The sequence below is a fragment of the Chironomus tepperi genome, unplaced genomic scaffold (genome assembly GCF_022539635.2).
Source record: "Chironomus tepperi strain 1889 unplaced genomic scaffold, CSIRO-AGI_Ctep_v1 contig_479, whole genome shotgun sequence".
Lineage (NCBI taxonomy): Eukaryota > Metazoa > Arthropoda > Insecta > Diptera > Chironomidae > Chironomus > Chironomus tepperi.
Window position 1 is genome coordinate 1,502,427 of NW_027226601.1, and position 25,185 is coordinate 1,527,611.

Here is a 25,185-nt window from a genome sequence, read left to right on the forward strand (position 1 = left end):
TTAGAGCTTTTTGAAAATGTGGGAAATGCAAAAATGAAGCAGATAAAGAGTTCCTGTAGCTCATAAATAATTATTCAATGAAATCTGGCAAGAATTGTTGTTTTTGGTTGATTTTGCTCCTCGGTATTTTGGTAAACACTATGTGATGGTCTTAAATTTGGAATGACTAATTAATCTATCCCGATAGTCACATCTTCTAATTTTGCAAACATGGCGACGAGGTAAATTTTGGTTGGTTTTGCCAATCAACTGCCATTTAGTTCTGAGCAGCGTTGGTGAACTCCGGGATTCGAACTATAAAATGGAATCCTGTCAATTCTGGTTCTAAGTATGTATACTGTCGTCTGGTCGCTGTGATGACAACATTTTAATATGTGCTAATCGGGTTTTGGCAGTAATAAGCCTGGGTGGTGTCAGCATGGCTCAAATTCGATAAATTATCAGATATATGCCTTTCTCGGGAAAAAAGCCAGTGTAGGGGAGTGGAACGTACCAAGGAATAACTCTGAAATATTAGGCGAGTTGCCTATCTCCTTGGGGGCGTTCTGCCTATGTCTATTATACCAGCTGGTGACAATGGGCATCAAGTCAGAAGAAAGGCAATTTGAGCAAGTGTATGACAATGATTTTCAAACTTTTCAGAATTCTTGAAGGTTTAGTCAACATACTATTTTAACTTACAATCTACTCAAACATACATCCATTAAGCAACTAAAAAATCCAATTTTTCAACAATATTCAGCTCAGATAATATCGAGTAAAAGGATTGGCTTTGAATTATGACAAACTTTTCATCATAAATATAAAATTATAGCTAATAAATCATAAAACTTGTGAAAGATGATGTTTTCAAGGAGCATGAAAAGGGAAAGGCAAGGAGAAGAGATACATACATTGAGGTTCAATAAATGGAAGACACAGAGAAAGATAAACCACAAAATGATTGTCAATAGGAATAATATGAAACTTTGATTACAACCACTTATGTATAGATGAATGTAAAATATTATGAATGAGCTTTTGTTTTAACAATTTGTCATACTGCATGTAAATTTATCTGTAATTACAGATTGTAGAGCAAGGCTTTAAATTACTATCGATTTAATGATAATATATTGAAATAGTTTTTATATAAATCATACTTGCTGCAATAGTGGGAAAATTGGAAAAATTCTTGTTGGTTGAGACTTAAAAATGAAAAACTTATGCAGTTAATGCTTTAATAAATAGCATTTGTGGGTAAAGAATAAGTTTGGCTTTAGTTTGAACGTATCAGCTATACTGACCGAACAATGCCGAGCAGTGATGGGAAATGAGGGGAACAATAAGATTGGATTAATTAACTTAATTACTTCTCTTATTACTTTTGATCCATGTCCTCTATGGTGACTATCCAAAGTCACCAAAAAGTCACTAAAGGTCTCACCATCCGAACCACCTTGTCTGAAGGGTGGCAGCCCCACAATTGGACTAGTGATGGTAAGTCTTATTACCGACCATTTCCGAAATCAACTTGTACAAAGAAAGCAACTTAAGATAAACAGCCAGCAACTGAGTCAGGTCGAAAGGCTTCTGTTGTCACCTAAGCTCCACATAGGTAGGCTGCAAAAGTAGGAGTAGTAAATGGTATATTAACTGATTATCATTCTACAATTAACTTATGCAATTCATAGTGCTGCACCTACACTTAAATTATTCTTATCCAGGGGAGACCTTTGCTAAATGGATATGATTTTCATCCAAAACACATAAATCGAAAGACCCAACTGGACCCAACAAGCAACATGCGTGGTGCTATCTTGGAACTAGGAGTTCCGACTGTCGGTCATTTTTGTGTCTATTATGTACTGAATTAAAATAGAATTAATAAAAAAGCATTAATCACATATTTAGATAGTATCACATTTGGTATTGGCAATTGGCAAGCGGTAGCTAGCTTCAGGCGCCAACTGAGGGAGGCCATGTATCACACATGATCTGTACAGTCAGCAAAGTAACTAAGTATATAATATTTCAAACTGACACAAATTCGGAAATATTTTATGACTGCCTAACCTCAAAATTCTCATGATCCAAAAGAGATGCTTCAATGCAGAGTTATAACTTCTCATCACCTTCCTACATAGTTCATTAAATAAATCAACACAAAAAATTGCAAATTAAATAAACTTTTCCCTCAAAATGCCTTTACAATCTACAATTCACACGAGTCCTATCGCATATAAATGACTTAATTTCAAAAGTTGCCAAAAAGGAAGACATCAAAATTATTTTTAAGACTATAAAAAGCTCACGATTTTTTTAATGCTTTTGACATGAAGAGGAGTTGAAAACATGAAGGCGTTGTAAAATTATAGAATTCGTTATTCAAAATGACAAGAAAATTTTCTTTACGGCATTCAAAGGCAAGGCACACAAAAAGCTGGTAAATGGAAGATGAAAATTATTTGTTCTGCACAATAAACGAAAATTTCAATATAAGTGTGGTTTTGCGTTATACTTTGAGGTTCTCGTGGGAATTTTCCTCATCTACAATGTCTGTTGTGTCCGGGAAGGGTTGGTGCTGTTATTGAAATTGTGAAATTTTTTCCTGGATTGTCGGAGATGTTCATTGGTTAGAGCGTTGGGCTACAATTCTAACGACCCTGGTTCTAGTCTAGTCTGGAAAGTCTAGTTGGATTCCGGTGGAGTAGTGGTGGTGGTCTGAGATGTTCATGATCGGCATAATTGGAATGCATAGACCAAGGTGTCAAAACAGCACTATAATTAGAGTTCAGTGGCAACCAAATCGAACAAATTCAGTCATTTTTGCCAATTGTCCATCACTTTTATGTTGCTGTAGACTTGAATCTCATAATAAGCTCTAACCGATATGATTGGCATTCGATGGTTCCAAATAGTGATCAACGAGTATAGCTTCTTATTACCTGCAGTGTAGAGTTGCAAAGCCACACAAATTATCAAGAATTTGTACGGTTTTTGCCAGTCACAGGTGACTGTTTTGCACAGCCTGTAGGGTGTCCAGGAGATTTTCGGGATAAAAAATCGGAACAATTTGAAGCTTTGTCCGGGACACAGCAGCAATGGAGAAAAATACAGCAACGTTTCGCCCAAAATACAGCAATAGTCGCCCAAAGTAAAGCACGGTTTCTTTTTTATTGTGTTATTGTCCATCCTGAATGTTGAATACTCGAGATCTATTCAATAAGCTCAATAAGCATGAGCTAGGGAATGAGCATTGGAATTCAGTGACCATGCTCTTTATTCCTTAAAAAAGTTTAACTCCTTAGTAGTTTGGAACCAAAAATAGATATTTGAACACCTCCAGCTATGTCCTACATCTTTCGCAACATCAACATGATCAACATCCCAAATATCTCAACTCTGATTTCAATTATTACATCGACCAACATCTACAGCCCAAAAGAATATTTCATGTTAAATAGAAGACGGTAAACCAACATTAAAACATAGCATAAACTTAATCTTATGAGGAAAATTAAGTAGTTTAACTTCCCGTGTAGTTTCCTTATTACAGCATGATACCGTTTATAAATTCCAGTTAATGTTTAAAAAGAAAATTGTTTGAGGAAAGAATGGAGAAAAAAAAGTTTTTTTTTTCATAAAATTACAGCAAGCTCAACTCTTTGTCACGTTTAACCTTCTGACACTCAGCTGCAATTTTCATTCCATTATTATTATTATTATTTTCACTAAGTTAAGTGGAAGTAATCGTGATATTTACTGTAAGATTATGCTTTGATGATAAGTTGTAAGATATTCTTGGGGAAATTGACATAAGTACATATTAAATCTTGAGTTTGCTCTTTAAATGAGATGGAAGTGTGACCTTTATGAATTCATTAGAGTTTCCCGAGGTCTTATGTTTGATGAATCTTGAATCCGGGGTCTTAGTCTCAGTCTTAATTTAAGTCTCAGTCTCAGTCTCAGTCTCAGTTTCAGTTTAATTCTGAGTCTAGGTCTCAATCAAGATCTCAGTTCTCAGTTCTCAGTTCTCAGTCTTCAGTCCTCAGTCCTCAGTCCTCAGTCCTCAGTCCTCAGTCCTCAGTCCTCAGTCCTCAGTCCTCAGTCCTCAGTCCTCAGTCCTCAGTCCTCAGTTCTCAGTTCTCAGTCCTCAGTCCTCAGTCCTCAGTCCTCAGTCCTCAGTCCTCAGTCCTCAGTCCTCAGTCCTCAGTCCTCAGTCTCAGTCTGGGTTGGTCCTCAGTATCAGTTCTCAGTCTCAGATCTCAGTCCTCAGTCCTCAGTCTCAGTCTTGGTTGATCCTCAGTATCAGTTCTCAGTCTCAGACTCACTCTCAGTCTCAGTCTCAATCACAGCTTCAGTCTCGGAACAATCTTGATCCTTCAACAGTATAAAAAGGACTTTCGGACTTGATAAAGTTCTCAGTCATCCTCTGCTTCCCCCTAAATATGTCCCAACAACTAATCTTCACCAAATATAATTCCTCGAAATTTAATTTAATGTTCTTTCAAAAGAATAACAATCACAAGACCAAATGTTCTCTTATTATAACATTAAATCACGTTCCCACAAATGGAATATGTATGAGTTATGATGTGTATATTAAAGAGAGAAGATTGAGTACCGTAAAAAAAAAATTATATAGCTAAGGATAACTCGAATGTGTAAACTAAATCTTGTGTAATCAATCATTACATGCCTCACATATGTATGTATATGTAAAGCCATAGAACGGAAGTTAAAGCGACTAAGACATGACTTTCAAAATATCATAAAAAGAGGCACAGTAAAAATTGTGAAATTTATTTTCCGCGACATTAAATTAAAGAAGCCTGAATTATAGGGATGCTTGCTATATGTTGCGCATATGATTTTTTTTGTGCTGCTTCCTTATTTCCTTTCATATCTAAATTTCTTCAAGCTCATTCATTGAATAAAAGAGAGGAAAAGTCGTTGAAAATATTCACGATGTGGAAACGAGTGCGTAATTCTGTAGAAATAAAAGTATATACAATAAAGTATGACAGACTCAAAAAGTTTTTACATCGATTAAAGACTAATGTTGAGAAATTAAATTTGAATGTTAATGGCTGAATGTAATAAGTGTCAAGTGAAATTTGACTCGTTTTTGGATGATGCTGAGAAGGCAAAATGGAATCATGAAGATGAATGTGAATGGATATTTCTTAATTGCTGTACTTTTGGGACAATAAGGAAGTGTTTTGCTGTGTACTTAAAGTGATGATTAATAAGAGTGATATTGATTTTTAGAACATTATTAAGGACGATTTTTAACTTCAGTGATGGCTGTGTTTTGTGCCTTGATATCGTTGAGCAGCATATTGTCGATCATTGGAATTAAATTCCAGTTCACCGATACAGCAATCATGGGTTCGAAACTTGAAATTGAAAAATTATGTACTTACCTCTTGGAAGGAGACTGTCGATAGAGATAGTGTCACACTTGGAATTGGAAATTGGCAAGCGGTAGCCAGCGATAGAGCCAGTTTCAGGAACCGACTGAAGGAGGCCATGGATCACACTTGATCTGTACGGCCAGCGAAGTAAGTAAGTTACCTCTTTAGGGTAGTTCACTAATTACATAACGCAAACAAAGCTCCACACAGTAACTTCGTTAAAAAGCTGATTCGGAATCAGGTTCGGAATTCACAGTAAATTCTAATTCTTAGTTTGAGCGTACTTTGGGGTCAGGTTAAGTTTCATTAGTTAAAGTATTATTAGCTGCAAACCGCGTGTGCACATTTAAGGCTCTTTCGGATCTGCACAACTAATGTTTATTTGTTTTCAGCTAATTAACCGATTTCTTATGACAGAGACTTATCCAGAACAGAGTTGCAATACAGGTGCCTGTGACAGGCAAAAACCGTACAAATTTTTAATAATTTGTATGGTTTTGTAGGAAAAATGGTTTTGAATGGTTTTTTCGGTTTTCTCGGTTTTTCCTACAAAACCATACACATTATCAAGAATTTGAACGGTTTTCGCCTTTCACAGGCAACTGTTTTGCAACTCTAGATTCCAGACAAAAGGGAGGTTAGGGTATGATTGGTCCAGAATATGCCCCAGTCCTCACACAATAGATACCATACTACAATCTTATTGCTCCCGCTCTACAAAAGCCTCAAGTCCATCACTTCTGTAAAAATTCAAATTAATTAAAACCCAAACTATTCCAGCCACATTCCTACAGCTGATAAACAGCAACTTAACAGCTGATAAACACCTAAAAAATCCCATAAACACATCTATCCTTGATACCTTCAAAAACCCATTAAGTCATACGTGATGTTCAGTTTAAGCACAAATGCCAAAAAGCTCAATTTCATTTCAATCTAATTTCCTGGAAATGCCTTTTAATTTCTTTGTTCCGCACAGCATATTGTACCCATTTCATAATAAAAGGGGAGAAAATATTAAATGGAAGGAAGCATATCTATGGAATTGATCTTTGATTCAAAACATTATAGAACATTCAAATTTATTCATTCAGCACATTGCTTCTGTTTGATTTGATAATTTGATTGGATATTGGATAAGCTTAGAATTTTTTTCTGTTCTGGATTTAAATTTCAACTAAAACAGACCTAGTCAAATAGACGAGGAACTGATATCCGGATATTAAAATATCTACAGCATAAAATTTAAATATAGATCGAGAATGTCAGTCACTATTCATAATTGAGTTTTCCTTCATTTTCATTGGTTCCAACAAAAAAAAAAAAGGAATAAAAATTTAATAACACATTTTTGTAGATTTATGCTGCCAGCATGATAATTGGCTGACGCTATGAAATAAAAACTCAATAAAAAGGCGAAACTATAGACTTAGAATGTCGAGTATCGCACGTAGCAGGCAAAATGTCAATAAATATTTCTTGTGAAATTTTTTTTTATCCTTTTCTGTCCTGACCCAAATCTTCCCTTTTTTTGAGGAATCCCTTTTTCAGTATTTATGGCTTGGATAGAGTGGAATTGTATATGACTTTTTTTAAATAAAAATGTATTGAATTTTTGCCTCCTTTTTTGGAATAGAAAAGAAAATTCAATTTCATGTCTAGCAGAAAATTTTGCTGTAATAAACAATAAAAGTAAGTTGGAAGTGATTGTTTCTCGCTGTTTAGGCTTTTTAAGTTGAGCGCATTGTAGGTATTGTGGGAAAATTGAATATTTTTAACTTTAATGTACCTGAAATGTACCTGTGATGTCTGAGTAGTGAAATCAGATATACTGGACCATAAACAAGAGTAAGGACGCAACCAGAAAGTTTACTTAGGACAACCTGACTGATTATTTTAAAATCTTGAATTTTGTTGAAAAAATAGACAAAAGTATGAATTACAAAACGATATTCCAATTTACAGAGTTAGAGTCCGTGCTTCCAAGAGTCCCTTGGGTACGCCCCTGTACAACAGATTAGGCTTTTCCAAGCTTCTTTGTTCCTTTTTTTGTGAGTACGTATCTTCAATTCTCACTAAACACTAATCTCTCAGTTATGATACAGATCAGTGTTGTTCAAACTGTGTTCCATAGCACACTAATGTGCCTTTGAATTTTTTGGAAATGCCATGAACCGTATTCAGTGTAAGGTTTCAACCTTGACTTATCACCAACGTCTGCCGTGACACAAACAAGTTTTGGACTTTAGTGATATACATTGTGTATATTATAGGGCAGTGGGAACAAGCTTTTATTTTTCTGGGCAGACACACCTTGGTGTTCAGCTTCGACCGAACGTGCATGGCATTTCTAACATTTTTTAGCGGCACACATGTTGCCTATCTCAGTTTCAGCGGATTCCCATAATCCCTACGACATTATAGTATATGAACTTAATTTAAGCACCATAGATACATTCCTGGATACTCAGAAATAACTTCAAATTGACTCCCCATTCTTCCTATAACTCACTTCAAGTCCGATAATTTTTCAACAATTGTCTACCTTTTGAATTAATTTGTCTAATTCCATCAACCCATATCAAGTTCTTGACAAATTCTAAATTTATCACCTGAAAATATTCATCGTAAGCTATTCCAATTCTAACAAGAACACACTCGCGTACATAATCATCAATTTAAAAGCTTTCAGAATGAGACAAACTGTCTATAAAGGCACTTGATCCTTTTTTGTAGAAATTGTAATTGAAATAAATGACTTTTTTTCGTTTTGGTTCCTTACCTTCATTTTCAATCGAATTCACTTGACTACATTTCTATATTTAGACATGCCATCCAAACTGAAAAATGGAAGAACAAAAGAGAATTGGAACCGAAATGAAACAAGAATAATTTTAAATGTTTTACTTATAATTTTTTAAGTTTTTATTCATCAAAAAAAATATTGTTTAAATTTCCATCTTGAACTGAATATCCAGTGAGAATAAAGGAACAACTGAACTATACAGAAATTTGAAGCATAATATACATTAATGTCATCATCATCATCATCACTTATAATAAAATTTTAATTTTTATTATTTTTTCGTCTCATAAAACTTTTACCATTTGTCATGAGTCTGTTACTTATAATCTTTTGACAAAATACAAAGATGTGACTTCAAATTATTAATTCAATAATCTTCTTATGTTAAATATGAAAGTTTTAAGATGTATTTTGGGTCAGGGGTTGGACTTTTTTTTGGAAGATTGTCAGTTGTTGGAATGAGGTCTGGGAGGTATTTTTTACAGAAAGTTTTGCCTCATTGTATGAAACAGTCATAAAGGACTTATCAATCTTAAAGTATAATCTTCTAAATTTTCATTGAACCCGGGAGCATGAGCATATCCTAAAGTGAATCAATTATGACAAAAGTATTACTTACGGTAGAACTCGACTTGGAATTTGTATTAAAAGGTTGACTCGAGTCTACTTGACTTCATACAAAACTCGAGTCGACTTCGAGCTCTGGCAGTGTTGCTTAAAAATTCTCGAATGTGACATTTTTGCACGTTGAACTCAATTCTAAACGAAATCTGAAACTCGTGTCTGATACACTAGGATAGCGGTTCTCAAGTTCTGATCCGCATAAGTTATGATGAAACATCAAAATCATACTATATAGATATATAGTTGACTGTGTTGCATTCAATAAAATTGAGAAGCACTGTACATTTGTGTCGTGAATTATTGTTTAAGTAGAACTGCAGTAGAGTGGACTCAGAAAACCAGCTTCGGTATTAGTCAGTGTCATGGTTTTACTCTTTAATTCATCTTTTAAGAGTATAAATTAATCAATCCCTAAGGTTGCATTTCAATTTCTTAGCAAGAGGTCGTTAACTTATAACACAGTATTAAGCTTTTGTCAAAACCCAAAGAATGAAAATTCGAAGATTGGGGTTCAAAAACTCGATTTTTCGCGTTTTAAGTGAACCTCATCGAAAAAGTCTCAAAATTGCGAAAATCTCAAGACTTCTCAATGAATCTTCGACAATTCATAGCAGCTGTCAGGTAGTCATTAAAATGCCTTGATTCAAAAATCAGCAAAACTTTCTAATTTCCAACAATAATGTCACGTAACCATCCATTCATAAATTTTCCACCAGAGATGTAAAACAGGCATCTGTGAAGTCTAAAACCGTACAAATTCTTGATGATTTGAATGTTTTTACTTACAAAAACCGTACAAATTCTTGATAATTTGTATGGTTTTGTAAGAAAAAATGCCTGTCACAGGTGCCTGTTTTGCAACTCTGTTTCCCACTCCCATACACCTGACATGCTTTTAATAACATTTAAAAGTCAATGAGAGATTCTTTAATTACATCATAAACAAAGCACATAACATGAAAAGTATTGAACCTTTAAAATGAAGACATGACATAACAAAAAAAGAGTCACGTAAGTATTTATAAGAAAAAAACTTTTACAATAAATATTTCACCTTCATTTCATCCTCTTTAAAGCTTTTTGTATCATCTACATTTTTTTTGTTGAGTTTAATGGTCCTTTTCTTTAAATAAATATATAATATAATATGATAAAAACGACGTCGATACTTCTACATAAGAAGAAACATTTAAAGTGTTGTTTAACTTTGTGCAACATTCAACAGTATAAAGGAGGAATAGAAAGAGACAAACTCCCAAAAAAAAAGGTAAGAAAATGTAAATTTAATCTTCCACCTTTTTCATACATTTACATTGGTCTCTATAGCATGTATGTTTACCATACATATAAATACTTTTATTAATTTCCATTTTCAACAATCCTTAACATTTGAAAATAAATTGATTGTGATGGTGTAAGCATTTATTTCTTTTTTGAGAACATAATGTACTTCTTCTTATCCGTAAATTTTTATACATTTTAAATATATCATTTTTTTTAAGAGTATATTCTGGAAGATGTAAGGAAGCTTTAAAATGTTTAAGAGAGAAAGAGAATAATAAAAAGTTTTTTTTTTCTACATTTTCTGAAATGTTTGTTGCTTTAATGCTTGTTTAAAAATGTGACAATGTGGAAATAGCTTTCAAAGTTAACATTTCGTTTCATTTTATTTTATTAAGGCAGGAGTTGAAATCGATTTTCATTTTTTTTGCTTGTTTCTATACAGTTTTTGTCCTGTGTAAGCATGGTCATGTTATTGGTGTTTGGGAGTCTAAATTGATGGATTTTGATGGGCCCTTATCAGACAATTGGTATACTCACCTACATAAATAAGCATTCTCAATCAATATAATCGATCGTGCTTAATTTTGTGAGCATACACAAAAAAATGCTCTTTGTCAGGGGCGTAGCCAGAAATCATTAAAGAGGGGAACTAAAAATTATGAATTTAAAATTTATTAAGGAATAAAGCAAATTTATGGCCGAGCTTAGCGAAATTTTCAATGATTTTGAAAAAAAGTTAGGTACGAGCCTCCTGAAGCACCCCTTGGCTACGCCTTCTGTTCTTTGTTTATAGGGGTGCCCAAATCCTTTGATTTAGGATAGATAAATTTCGGCTCTTACCGTTAATACGCCGACTAAGCGTCATCCTAGCGATCAAATTCTTCTATTTGAAAAGATTATCCTGACTCAATTTTCTTAAAAAGTACTGCTGGATTAGACATGCATCAGAAAACGTATCAATTCAGGACGCAAATCAGTTGTCACTTTTGGTGGGACATCCTTAAAGGTAGCTTCGTCCCAGATCTTCAAAAGCTATTCGCCGTATAACATTGGTGAAGCTTAAAATACAGAGTCAGCATCAGAGTCAGATGAAAGCCTTTTGTTGTAATCCAAGCTTCAAATTGGACAATGGTTACAGAAAGTAAGTAGCTAATTTTCTTAAATCACGGTGAAAAGCCAACACAGAATTTTTGGGCAAGCCTCAAAAGTTATTTTGACTTATTCCTTTGACCTTTTATTTCCTTAGACTTATTCCTTTTGACATTTTGACTAGAGACAGAATCAATAAAGTCTTTCGATTCCCAATTCTGCTTAGTTTAGTTAATTATGCCTACTTGATTGAACCATGTTCTGATTTGTCGATAATCTGTCTACTTAAGAGGTTATTAAGAAGGCTTATTAATTAAAGATAATCCAGTCCCAGACAGACTTGATTCTGATCTGAGGCCAGATTTTAATTTTTGAATCTAGCCTTATCCATTTCAACGCAGTTTGGCTTTTAAACTAAGTAATTAAAAATCTGAAAAATCATGGTTAAGTTCCACAAATGTCAAGCTAATAATCAGTCGTAGAGCCTACTAATCGCGCCCTGCTCCGCTCAGACTCCTTAATCTGCATATCGACAGAATTATACAGAATAAAAAATACTTAAATCAGCAATAAATTTTCCACCATAAAAGTACTTCTTATTCTTTCCATAAACTTAAGAACCTGATGATAAATGATAAAGCTCCATAAATATTCCCAATTTCCATGCAATTTCCGAGTCTAGACTCTAGAGACATCAAATCGACTTCAACTCCTGTTCAACTTTTTTTCATTTCTGTTCTGTTTTTCTTCTCACATTTTAAGTATTTAATTTTATTTGCGTATATCCTCTACCATTGGAAAATTTATATTTTTCCATAATACTCTACCACTAACGAGTCAATACATATAAAAATTAATCATGATTCATGATCGTAAAATTTTTCAATACTAAATAACATCCAAAATACGCAAAAAAAAAAAAACTAAAAAAATTTCGCTTTTCATTCTTCTATTTTTAAGATCTTTACAGCATAAACTGTCGATAAAATGAAAAATTATTTTTTGCATTTACAATTTTTGTGTCTATCCCACATTGTTGAAAAATTGCCTTTATTTTTTCAGTGCTGAAAGTCATGAGGATAGAAATTCATTTGACTAAACATTATTCATCGTTTTTCTTTTGTTGGTTTTACTATCCATAAAATTTATGTTTATATGTCAATGGAGTGTCTTCCTATTAAAATTTTTATATTTTAAATTTTCATAGAAATATGCTGAGGAAGTTGAACTTTTTTAAGGAGAATATAATAAGGATATTAGTTGAATTTGAAAAAGTTTTATTTTTTGCATGAATAATGCTTTATTTGTTTTAAAGCTTATGATTTTAAAAATATGCTTCGAATATGTATGTGGAGAATTTTGGGGTGATGAAGCTAATACGGTTGGTTTTCCAGCTAATCTCCTTTGCTTTCGAGACTACAATTCTAGTAGAATGTCAAGTTTGGATTCATAACCTCAAGGAATGATCAAGGCGAAGAAAGGATGGAAAATCCGACAGCTAAACCAGCTTGACTTTGGCTTGGTGAAATGGAATTTGGAGAAATCTGTTCTCAAGATAGAGACAAGCATGGGAGTCAGTTTGGATTTTTCGACAATTCGACGCTGTTTAATAAATTTGGACTATAAACTTATAAATTTAATTACAAACTTTGTAATTTGATGTAAGACGTAACTAGAAATTATGATTTCTGACTATCTGGATCGAGATTTTGCATGCTAGAAATTTAAATAATTTAATTTTTTATAAACTTTCTAATTTTTAACCAATAAATATTTCAATCTAAAGATCTTGACAATGTCCATTTTCGACCCGGAACATTAGCTGTTCGATGGTAACAAATTGCTGGCCAATTTTCCTTTAACTATTTAGGAAATACCCGAAAAATCTCTTCGCTTTGAATGACCGGCTAAGATTTGTTACAAACTAATAACTTTTAGTCATTTAACCCTGATAGCACACGGCATAGAAACTACCTAAATTCCTTCTCTTGGCCAACTTGAATCTGATTTGATGGATAATTTCATCATATCTCTTGCCTCAAGAGTCGAGCTAGCCAAGTGCCGTATTTTCACCTTTTTTACATAGTGTGCCTTCGGGATACATACCCATTTTAATGGCCTTAAAATATATGAATTTCAGATCAGAACTAATATTTTAGCCGTGCTTCTTCGCATAACTAGAATTTATGGACTGACAAAGACTATACTCACTTTTGTAAGCATGCTCATTTGAAAAAGAGCTAATTAAAGTGAGCATGCTCTTTGAATGTTAGATTCTGCTGGACTGAGCTTTAAGTCGAGTCTTCTTAAGTCTTCTGCATTGATTTCGGTCATTGCGGGCTTGACAGAATTTGCATTTAATTGTTATAATTGATAGCATAAATTGAGTCCATAGAGATTAATGCTATCTGCAGATATAAGCATCTACACCTTAAAATTTTCCACTCCAAACACAAAAAAATGTATTTTTTTTTACCGAATGTATATTTTCTTACTGAAAACAGCGATGTACATTTATGTATGAATTTTATATTATTTTTAAAAAGAAACTGTCATGGCTTACGTATGCTTTAATAAACATACTTCAAGTTGAAATTTATATTATTCATATTCACATTGTGAATGTATATCATGTGAGATATTTTTGGCCTTTTTTTTAATGATTATTCTACTTTCTGGAATTCAAGGATCATGAGATGAACTTCAGAAAATTTGCATACTTATTGTTCTTTCCATCTCACTTGATTATTTAAATGAAGCTTTTCTTGCAAGCTTTTTCTTCTCATTCGTTGTATGTTTTTAAAATTTGATAATAATTTTTAAAGGTAAAAAGGAAGTAAGCTTAGGCATGTAACGATGTCAAATTTTATCTGACAGAATGAAAATCTCAGCATTTCCACCTGACATTCATGCAAGAATCTTTGTAGCAAAAGCTTTTTAATAACAGTTATTTTGTCACTGAAGACTCTTGCTTCCTATGATAACCGTTCATAATTTTATTATACTTGATGCAGACAGCATAATTAATTCAAGTAGCGTCTCGTAGCTTTTATGAATTTCAGTATAAACGTGAGATCTTTTTTCATTTTATAAATTCCAAACACTACAAAGCTGTAAAAATTATCGCTTGACAAAATGTTGTAATGGTCATGATTTTGAGGAAAAGTACCGTGGAAATGCTGATTTCTTTCGGTTCACGGATGATAAGTTTTGTGAGATGACTTTTTTTGGATTCCTTGTAGGGATTTTTGGGCGGAATTTGATAAAAACTTACTTTAGGCCATCCATTAATAAACAAAGAGACCGCTCAAAGTATTTAAGTGCTTACTTCGATCCACTTTTAGGTTCTGTATCATGAAAGCATGCTCTTTGCCTATTAGGCATCGTCAATCGACATTTTTAGTGTTGAATCATTTCTAAGGTTCGGCCAAGAACCACAGACCTCCATTTTAGCTGCATTTTAAATGAATTCGTCCAAGTGCTGGTCTGCACTTTTTGTTTACATCTACGTTCCTATTTTGCATTTAAATTTTAAATCTATTAATTCAGTCAAATTCAATAGTTTCGAGTTTCTATCTTTATTGAGTCATGTGATGCTGAATCTGCTATTTTGGTTGAAATTCAGGTTTTATGGCGTGTCTAACTACGTGTCAAGCTGAATTATCTGTCCGGTTCTCGAATGGTGCAACTCTACTACTCCATCCAAATCTGTTTTCAGGCCGAGGCGACTCATGAATGATGCCGGATTTAGATCCATTTAATTTAGCATCAAGTTAGAGTTACGTTGACTTTGAATCTGATTTTAGATCGATTTACTGATTTGTGCTATTAAGGATTAACACAAAAATGCGTTATAACTTGTTGACATTCAGTTCTAAGATATTTATGTCCACTCATGCACAAGATACTCATATTTTGAAGATTCAAGTGACTGCAATTGACTACTTCCAACCCTAAGATTACTCGATTCTTCTTTAAAAAGAATAACTTCAAGACATCCAATTTAAAATTTCCTCCAAAAATTGACTAAAATTCACTCAAAATCCTTTTTGAAAATCCCTTAAGTCTCTACAAGGAATCGTCGTGTAATTACAATTTAAAAGCACAAGTAAAATTTGCTGAATATCATTGAATGTTGCCAGAGAATGTTACAGCTTCGCAATTTCTTTTCGATCAAATCAAATATATATCTTATCAGACCATTTCAAATATTGAAAATGAAAATTTTTATGGCTTTTCCGTTTGATGCCGTATCGGAAAAGATTTGTACAATTTTCATTCATTTCTTCTTCATTTTTTCAATTTTTTTTTTCTCTCCTTTTCATGGCTTGTTTGAGTAATAAATATGCCAATACTTTTATGATTATTACTCGACTATGAAAAAAATTTAAATATTTTTTTTTTTTTAATTTTATTATATTTTCTCAGAAACGCACTTTAAAGTCTATTAAGGTCTAGTAAGAAGCGTAAAGATAGAGAAAAGTAGTAAAAAGCATTCAAGAGTGTTCGTTTTAGCACTTATGTTTGAAATTTAAAAAACCGTTAAAAATTATTACAATCTCAATATGACTTTTTCTTGAATAACACATAAATTTCAAATTTTACTGTTAATTAGTTGATAATTTGCAGAAATTATACTATATACATGGTTAATTCAGTAAATATCAGTTGATATTAACAAAAAAATTTCGTGTTTCTGTTAAATTTTTATTCAAATTTTTGGTGCTAAAAAACAAATTCTTGCAGAATACAAAATTAAAAGTTTTTCTATTCGTTTACGCTTATTAATATGAAAAACCAACAAATACAATTTTCCCAGTTAATCTTAAGGAAGAATAAAATTATAAAATGTAATGTTCTGAAAAGTTTTGTTAAATTAGGATAAATGCCTTAATTAATACATTTTTCCGCGTAATTTTAATGAAATTAAGATGAAAAACTCAAAAAAATATGATTTTCACCACCAATTTTCAAATACCGGGATTAAAAAAATGATTTTTACGAATTATTAATTTAAATTTGTATGCATTTGTATGGATTGTATGCGCATACTGTATTCGCATACATTTGTACTGTATGCGCATGTATGCACATGTATGCGCATATTTGTCGAACCCTATGATTATGTACTCGACTATGAGAAAAAAATTAAATATTTTTTTAGCGCATTTTTGAAATTTTTTTTAAAAAGGTAGCTTATTCAAGCACTTTGTTCGGCTGGGTATCGAGATCTCGAAAACCAGACATCGTAGAGAGCTCTGGTTTGTTTTGTTAGCTCCGTACTGTTGTTTTATTGCGGGCAAATGCATTTAAAAGTTTCAAATCATTTCGATAAACAAAAACAACAACACGTTTTTTCATTGTTTTACAGTGTTTTTCAATGTTCTTTGATGTTTTTACAGTGTTAACAGAACAAAGTTTGAATTTATGTGTTTTAAAATTTGTTAAATGACGAAATTCTTGAAAACCTAGTATGATGACTTGGAATTTATTGGATCTTGTTTTTTGGGTTTGGAAGTAACCTGGATCCTACTGGATCTTGCTTTGTGGATAGGGAAGTGACTTGGATCCTCCTGGATCTTGTTTTTTTGGTCTTGAAGTGACCTAGATCTTACTGGATCTTGTTTTTTAGATCTGAAAGTGACCTGGATCTTTTTTGATCTTGTTTTTTAGGTCTGGAAGTGATCTGGATCTTACTGCTTCTTGTTTTTAGGTCAGGAAGTGACCTATTAATCAATTACTGATCGCTGGGACAAAAATGCGCTGAAGTCACTCGATAAGAACGAGTACTTTTGTAATTTTTCCTTTACATTTAATTATATTTTCTCAGAAACGCACTTTAAAGTCTATTAAGGTCTAGTAAGAAGGAAAGAAATAGAGAAAAGTAGTAAAAATATTCACAATTGCTTATCATGATGTAATCATTTCCTCAGCATCGGGTTAAAAAACAGTCTGAAAGACTCCTATAGATCTCAATAAACCGTCGTCCTTATGGCATGATAACAGAAACTCATCTAGCGATATTTTGTCATCTGCATTTAGATCCATTTTCTATAAATAGAATGAAAAATAAAAGAAATTTTTTTTTAAATGCGGATTAAAATGAATGAATGAACTTGAAAAAGAAGCAATGGATTATATGAAAAAGAAGCTTGGAGGGTGTAAGGAGTAAATAAATGAATTTATGTACGAATGAACTAAATTAAAATGTTATGCTTGATGATCTGCGATGTGACGCATTTTCCTTTGAGAAATCAACACTTACAAGAGACACGGGACTGTTGAATTGGAAGGATGAAAAACATATAAAAAATGTAAATATTTTTAGGATTTTTTCAGAGTGGGGTTCAATAATCTAGACATTTGCTACGTGCTGCAATGGATTTATGTCTAGAGTATTCAGAAGTAAGTGAATTTTTTAATTAATTCAATTGAATTTACATCAGTTGATATCCCGACGAATGTGAGCTTTGCCAGAACCTTTTAACGTTTGGTATATTGTTTACGTCTATCTCCAAATTGGTCCTTTTCACAAAGAATAATTGCGTATATAACAAAGCAAAAGACACTTAAGACATTAGCCAAGCTAAGCTAGTTATTTGAACCAAAATTGTTATTTAAAAGAATGCATCAATTTCAGATTGGTAATTGGCAAGCATTAGCCAGCTTCAGGTGCCGACTGAGGAAGACCATGGATCACACTTGATCTGTACGGCATTACTTATACTGCTGTAAATATTACACTAAAGTAATGTTTTAAACTGCAAAATTTCGAAAAAATTCACAAATTTTATTCACAATTTTAAAGTTATTTAGTTAAGTTTAAAAACAGAGCAGAGTTAAGTATTTAATATTAATAAATTAAATCTAAAATATGTTGTTTAAAAATTTCCAAAGATAAGTTTAAAGACAATTTAAGGAAATCTAAGCTTGGATTTTTTAATTTAAATTTTAAATATTCAACTTGTTCATCTTGGGTCAAAAAACTTTTAATTTCATTCCACGTCAGTTCAATAATTTCTTTTCTGTTATATTTTTCAACAATGCATAAAAGATTATTTCCATCATAATCAACATGATTTATGAACTCCAAAATTTCTGAATATCCAAAATATTTTCGGAAAGTTTTCCATAAAGTTTGATGAAGTTCTAAAGACTTATTCAATCTTGATGCTGAATGCAACAAACTTCTATTCCATTTACTACAATTATTCAACATTTCCTTGATATCATCAATTGATGCCAATTTTTCTAATTCTTGAATCATAAACTCAAAAACTTCAATTGATGAATTTTCTGCAACAATATGAAGAATATTTTTTCTTATTCCAACACCTTCCTTGAGCATTTTCAAAAACTTTTCATCACTTTCAAAAAAGTCACGAAATAATTCCCACAAAAATTGAAGAACTTCATCAGAATTTGATTCATATGCAGCAGATTGAAGTAAATTCATTTCCATCCAATTTTTTGATTTTAAAATTTCTCTTAATTGAGCATCAGTCAACTTATCTTTTATTAATTGGAATGTCCACTTAATTATTGCTGGATTTCTATTACTTCTTACAAGTTCATTAACAAAATTGTAATTATATGAATCATTTTGCAGAAAATCCATCAGTTCATTTCGATCTTCAATTATTTTGAGCAAAAGTTCCCACATTGTCTGATGCAATTCCATGTTGTTACACTTAACAGCAGCAAGAATAACAGTTTGATCAAATGCATAATCCCGTCGCTTAACAAGTTCCTTAAATTTTTCTGGAACTCCTTTATCTGTAAAATATTTTTCAATTTCTGTCCACAAAATTTTGAGATTTTCTTTACTTTCTGTTTTGTCAATACAAACATAGAAAATATTATGTGTATAATCGTGGCATCTCTTCATTAATTCAAATATTTCATTGACTGACAAGTAATTATCCATTATTTCTAGGAATTTTTTTACTTCTTTAACATTTGAAGATTCAGCGAAGTAGTAAAAAATGTTTTCTTCCCAAATTTCATTACTCTTCATCATTAGTGCTTGTCTGATAAATTTTTGATCAGTTTTTTCTTCTATTTTTATTACAAAATTCTTAAAAATTTCAAGGTCCAAATTCGAGCTAATGATTCCTAGAAAGACTTCGCATTGGATTATTAATTCCTTTAAATCATTAACTTGACTTGAGAAGAAATGAAGCAAAAAATCTTGGAATTTTAAAAACATTTCTGAGTTTTGTGTGCCACGAGAAATAGCACGCACATTTTCATTTAAAACAGCTTTTGTTTTTCTATAATTTTCGTTTTTCAGCACTTCGATTCCAAAATCAGCAAGATTTTCAAGACTTTGAGTGAAAAAAAGTCCGAAGTTTCCGTTGGAATAAACCAAATTTTTCACTTGTGTTTCTATCTTTTTCAGCACTTCCTTTTCATTACAGGCATGGAAAATGAAGTTCTTAATAATTCCAAATTTATCCTCAATCATGATTTTATCTAAAGCACTTGAAATTTCATTGCCTCGTTGATTTTTCAATGCATTTACAATTGCGTCTGCAACAAAATATTCACGGATAGTCTCGTGGATGAAATAAACTATTCCATTTATTATAGTCAACATGCCGCATGCGATGATTTCTGCATCTTTCCATTCACTGCCGTCATATCCAGGAAACAAAATTTTAGCTAACTTAGGAGAAAAACTCAAGATTGCATGATATTGATGAAAGTTAAAGAATTTTAACGTAAAGTTTCGTTGAACATTGATATATTGCTGCTCTTTAACCTGACCTTTACCACGAGACCATCTTAAGTACAGAATTTCTATGAATTTGATGTAAATTTTTAATCCTTGCAAGTTGACAACATTTTCTTCATCCTTGAATCCAACAGCAATCATTTTGAACAATTGAGGAAGACCGACTGAATTATTTCGTGAAATTAAAGCTTTTTGAATTAATTGTTCAGCTTTTTGTTCATATATTTCATATTTCGGTGATGTTCTGACATGACTTTCAAAGTCTTGCCTCGATTTCGGCACAGTTTTGTAATTTATTAAATCATCAAGAATCCAGCTGTTAACTATCAACTTCGTTCCTTCATCCTCTGTCATATTGTTGAGACTGTAAGCCACATTAAGTTTGCAGTTTTCCTTCAAATCAACCTCAAAATAGTCTCGAGTTGCAATCCACAGCTGATTACCGCCATTATGTTGAAAATTTTGTGCTAATTTTGAGACAAATTCAGCATAATTTGGAGCAATTTCATCAAATCCATCAAAAAGAATGAAAACTTTGCCGTCCTTGTACATTTTTTGGAAGATTTTGACCTCAAATTGCTTTTGTGACTTTAAAATGTGATCGACCATAAAACTGGAAAATTCAGGCTCGCTATCTTGTGCCTTAAATTCGTCAATGAACTGCTTCAAATCCACATAAGTCACCCAATTTTTTGGATTTCGTTTTCGGAGGACATTTGTTAAGTTTTTCATTGCCCAACTTTTACCATTCCCTGCTATATCTGAGATTAAGACGTATTGTTGGTTCTCGACCTCCCAAAGGATTTGTTCTTGTGAAATATCTTGATATTCAATATTCTTTTGATTTAAATTTTCTCTTTTTGATTTATTTAGTTTAAAAGTTTTCCATATTTTGTCAAAAAAATCATTTGATGTTTCAGCTCTCGAATCAGGATTTTCAGTTTCCATTTCTAACTTAATTTCTGTCTCTTTAATGAAGTCTCTCGGTTGGTATAGAAACTGAAAATGTTCTTTAGACTTAATGTCACTTTCTTTTGTATTTACTTGAACTTGCAGATTTTCCAGTAATAAATTCAACAGCTGATCATCAACCAGGTCATCTATGACTTCCTTGTCAATATTTCCTGCTGTACTTGTTGTTGGTTCCTCAGTTTTATGATTAGATAGGATCAGTTCCGTTAATGTTGGTTCTAAATTATTTTGAAAATTTATTTTGGTTTTCAGCACCAATTTTTGACTTTCATCTGTCAAGTCACTCCAGTTATAATTTATATCCATTCGTGTTTCATTTTTCATTCCTTTTCTCTTACAAATTTTAACCAATTCATCAGATTGTTGCTCGTTTGAAACCACGAAGCTGAAATTTAGTTCTTTATTGATGAAAATATTTTCCAAAGATTTAGGAACAACTCGTGTACAGTCAACAAAAATACCTAATTCTTGATTATTTGAACAAATGTATCGAAATTCTTCCCAAATTTGCGGATTGATTAGCTTTTCAGGCTCAGTGAAGAAATTTTTTGAATTCATTAAATTTCCCGATTTTTCCTTTAAATTCTTACAGATGTCAATAAACAGAAGGTGTGGATGATTTGTAGTCACAATGACCAATTTACTATTAATCAGTTCTTCAATTTCTTTTCGTGGATTAACTTGAATTTGATGCTTTAAAATATTATTTAACTTTTCCGCCAATCTATTCAGTTTTATGACTTCCTTATTTCTAAGTAAATAATTCTGCATCTCTGGTATGACTTGATTCTGCCAATAATTGACTAATCTTTCGTAAGTATTCACGATAAGTTCCAGTTGTTCTGGGCGATCATCAAATTCTACCGAAAAATGAACAAATCTGACGATCAACTCTGCATGGAAGTCCTCGACATTGTAAAGTGTGAAAACTGTTGAAACTATTCCATTGCACTGATCATCTATGCTTTCTGCATCCTCTGCTGTCCACCTGTTTATTTCCAGGACAATTGCCTCAAACATTTCCTTCAAATCTGCTCTGTGCTCATAGTATGGATTCTCATCGTTGTCATACACCAATTTCATGACATAATGACACAATTCGTGAGCCAAAACTCCTTTTATTTTCTGTCCTCGCTGATTACCATCTTGATCAGTCAATTTAGCACCAATAAAAATCCATTTCGAAATTGGGTATGTTGATCCAGATGAAGTATGTCCAGTTATGCTTGCATTCTCAACCTACAAATGTTAAAATTATAATTTAAAAGCTATTCAATGTCAACTAAAGCTTGTCTAACTTACTGTGTCATTATCAAAGTCAAATAAAATTTTTAACCGATCACATGACGCTGCAACATCAAGGAACACTTTTCCATTATTAATCTTATTGATATCTTCAAACCAGCTTCGAATTTTAATTCTGTAGTCTTTCTCTTGTTCCTTGCTGATTCTTTTATTGTGAATTAATGATCTATTACATAATGAATTTACAGATATTTGATCATCAACAAGCCCTTCGATTATGTTTTGTTTCCTCTGCTGTACTGCATACTTATCAGCTTTTCCGTTTGCTTCATCAAAATTTTCATTCGGATTTTTTGAATCGAATCCACGAAACTTTAAAAAAACGTAGAATTTAATGTTTGAAGCATCTACAGCTTGTTTTAATGCTGACTTATTGTTGACATTATAGACAAACTTGAGGCTTGGATTTTCATTGATAAATTCTTCAAGATTGTGAATATCATCGTTACTGATAGCGGTAGTAAGGCTTCTTCTTTTGGCGATTATGCTTTTAAGACCTTCATGATCAACAGAATCGACCTTAAAATCATTTGGAAATGGAAAGTCAGCAACATCTAATAAGTCACACAGTACATCAAATTGCCCTGTCTCAAATGCAGCTGTTGATATTTTAACTTGATGATTAAATTGAATTAAATGAGTCCAATAAGTTATCAAGTAGTAGGTGACTTCAGAATTCTTATTTTGAACTGCTCTGAATAGAGCTGAGTCATTATTTTCTGAATTTTCATCTTTAAATTCAACTGCAATATACTTTTGTGATCTATTGCTGAATATTGATCCTTTGCTGTCAAATGGTGAATCCAGAGCAGCAATAAATTCAGATATTGTTCCACTTTCTGCGATTTTCAATATTAAGCTTCCAAAAAATGACTCAGATAAAGCTAAACCCTGCACAAATCTCAGAATAAGTGAACGGTTTTGAAGCTGTGATAAGGAGGAAGGAAAATCTTCCTCAAAATTGTTGAATTTATTGTTCAAAAATTTGCAGAAAAATGATGGGAAATGATTAAGATCATCAAATGCTTCTTGTGTCTGATCAATGTCAATGAACTGACTCGAGTCTTCCTCTTTGTAGAAAAAATTTAATTCATTTTTCTCATTTGATTTTAGTTGAAGGATTATTGGACGGTTACTGCCAAATTTGTGCAACATCTGCTGGAAATTTGCAACTTTTGATGACCATTCTTCCTGATTTTTTGCATTTAATTCGGCATCAATGACAAAAATGTAGATTTGTGGATATTCTTTGGGATCCAATCCATCGATTTTCATCAAAACTTCCTCAAAACTCCATTCAGGTGAGAAATGAAGGACTTTACAGGAATCTTTTACATCTTTGGTGACATTTTTGCTTCCTTTTTGTATTTTATGGATGAATTTTTCATCAATTTTGATTAAATTTGTATTATTTAGAATATTTGGTGCTAATCTTTGAGGCTCATTGACCACATCAGATTTCGAGCTGCTACCTTGTTCATAAAACTCGTCAGACATTGTTAAGAGCTATTTTAAAAAAAACAGAACAATTTTTGAAATTTGGTGTAGAGTAGCTGAAGGACAGATGTGGAGTATAAAATTATAATGCTTGCAACCTTATCTGTTGTACCACACCCTTTAGACCTACAGTTTATAGTAGAATTCGAATCACTTGCAAGCTCTAAATATTTTAAAGACACGAGTACTTCATAAGACCAGATACACCCTACAATATATCCAGTTACAATTCATGTGCTCAAGATTTCGTAAAGAAAATCATCCAGATATTAGTTTATTCTTGTATACCTAGCAGTGGAGACACATTAAGTGCCAAAGACCTCAAAACTGCACCAAACACACGAACAGTAAAATGGTAAAAGAGCTTCGAAAATTAGACATGACCTGGGATTGAACCCAAGCCAAACCTCTACCATTCAGACCATTTTGTAACTAATAACATGCTTAATTATTACAAGTAAAGGTAAAGATCTGAGCCTTAAAGTTAGACAACACGTTAAAATAATGAAAAATCTTTCATCATAAAAACTATCAAGAAACAATGACGACATCATGCTACGGACATTTCAGTGTCGACTGTTAGGTAGGGTCACTGAAAAAATCGGCACATATCTAAGTTTGGCACTATTGGGGTACTTTTGGACTATTTAGAGTCTTATAATGCAAATAACTTGTTAATTTTCGGTAGAAAGAAGCTAAAAATTGTCAAATATGATTGAAATTTCGAAAAATATATTTTCAGTCTTGAGCTTGAATCCTTCAAAAGGAAAATGTTCAAAATTTGTTAAAAATTCCAAAATTTGTATGGAGTCTTTAACTTCTTGAAAAATCGGGACATTTTGAGGCTTTGTCGGGACACAGCAGCAAGGCTGAAAAGTACAGCAGCGTCCCGGCAAAAATACAGCAGATGGCCGCCCTACTTTTATGACGAAATTAATGCAATTGTTTCAACAACAAAATTACCGGATATTTCGACATGTCCGTAGCATGGACGAAACTAGATTTTTGCATATTTTATGCCAACGTCTATTTTTATTTTTTTTTATTTTATCGTTCACCATTTTTACACTTTGGGGCCGTTCAATGATTACGTCTCCTCTCCTGAATGTGGGATATTCAATTTTTATAAACTTTGGTAAATTTAAACAATAAAATTCCTATTAATTGCAATTTTTCTTTTTTTAAAAAGTCTGTCACGTAACAAATGAACGACCCCAAACTAGTTTTTTCACCCAAAAATTGTAGCTAATTTACAATAAAATTCAGAACAAAAAATGCTTACACTGCTCTTAAGATTACACTAATTTAATGTTATAAACTGCAAAAGTCCGACAAAATTCACAAATTTTATAATTCAAAAATATTATTCACAATTTTAAGATTTTTTTTTAATTTTCTTTATAAAATATATCGACTGAGTCTGATGATATCAACACAAAACTACACCCAAAAATCACTACACATCTCTTAAA

General features: G+C 32.4%; 2 protein-coding genes across 3 annotated transcripts in view; both read right to left on the bottom strand.

The window, feature by feature from the left end:
* Positions 1-8,361: 8,361 nt before the first annotated feature.
* LOC139099640 (Kv channel-interacting protein 4-like) overlaps positions 8,362-25,185 on the bottom strand; it is a 69,412-nt gene continuing 52,588 nt past the window's right edge. Inside the window, exons 6-7 of one of the 2 annotated variants that reach the window (XM_070652160.1) lie at positions 17,104-17,253; positions 8,362-9,952 (exon numbers count right to left, since the gene is read on the bottom strand). In XM_070652160.1, the coding sequence (XP_070508261.1) occupies positions 17,143-17,253 (111 nt within the window). In that variant the 3' untranslated portion in view covers positions 8,362-9,952; positions 17,104-17,142. Of the gene's footprint in view, positions 9,953-16,580; positions 17,254-25,185 lie in introns of those variants that run through there. The other variant, XM_070652158.1, reaches the window with a different exon arrangement.
* On the bottom strand, positions 18,056-24,091 carry LOC139099582 (uncharacterized). Its single transcript, XM_070652091.1, has 2 exons — positions 22,214-24,091; positions 18,056-22,150 (listed from the first exon to the last, which is right to left on the bottom strand). Exons 1-2 carry the CDS (start codon positions 23,711-23,713, stop codon positions 18,056-18,058), a joined length of 5,595 nt encoding a protein of 1,864 aa, XP_070508192.1. The 5' UTR covers positions 23,714-24,091.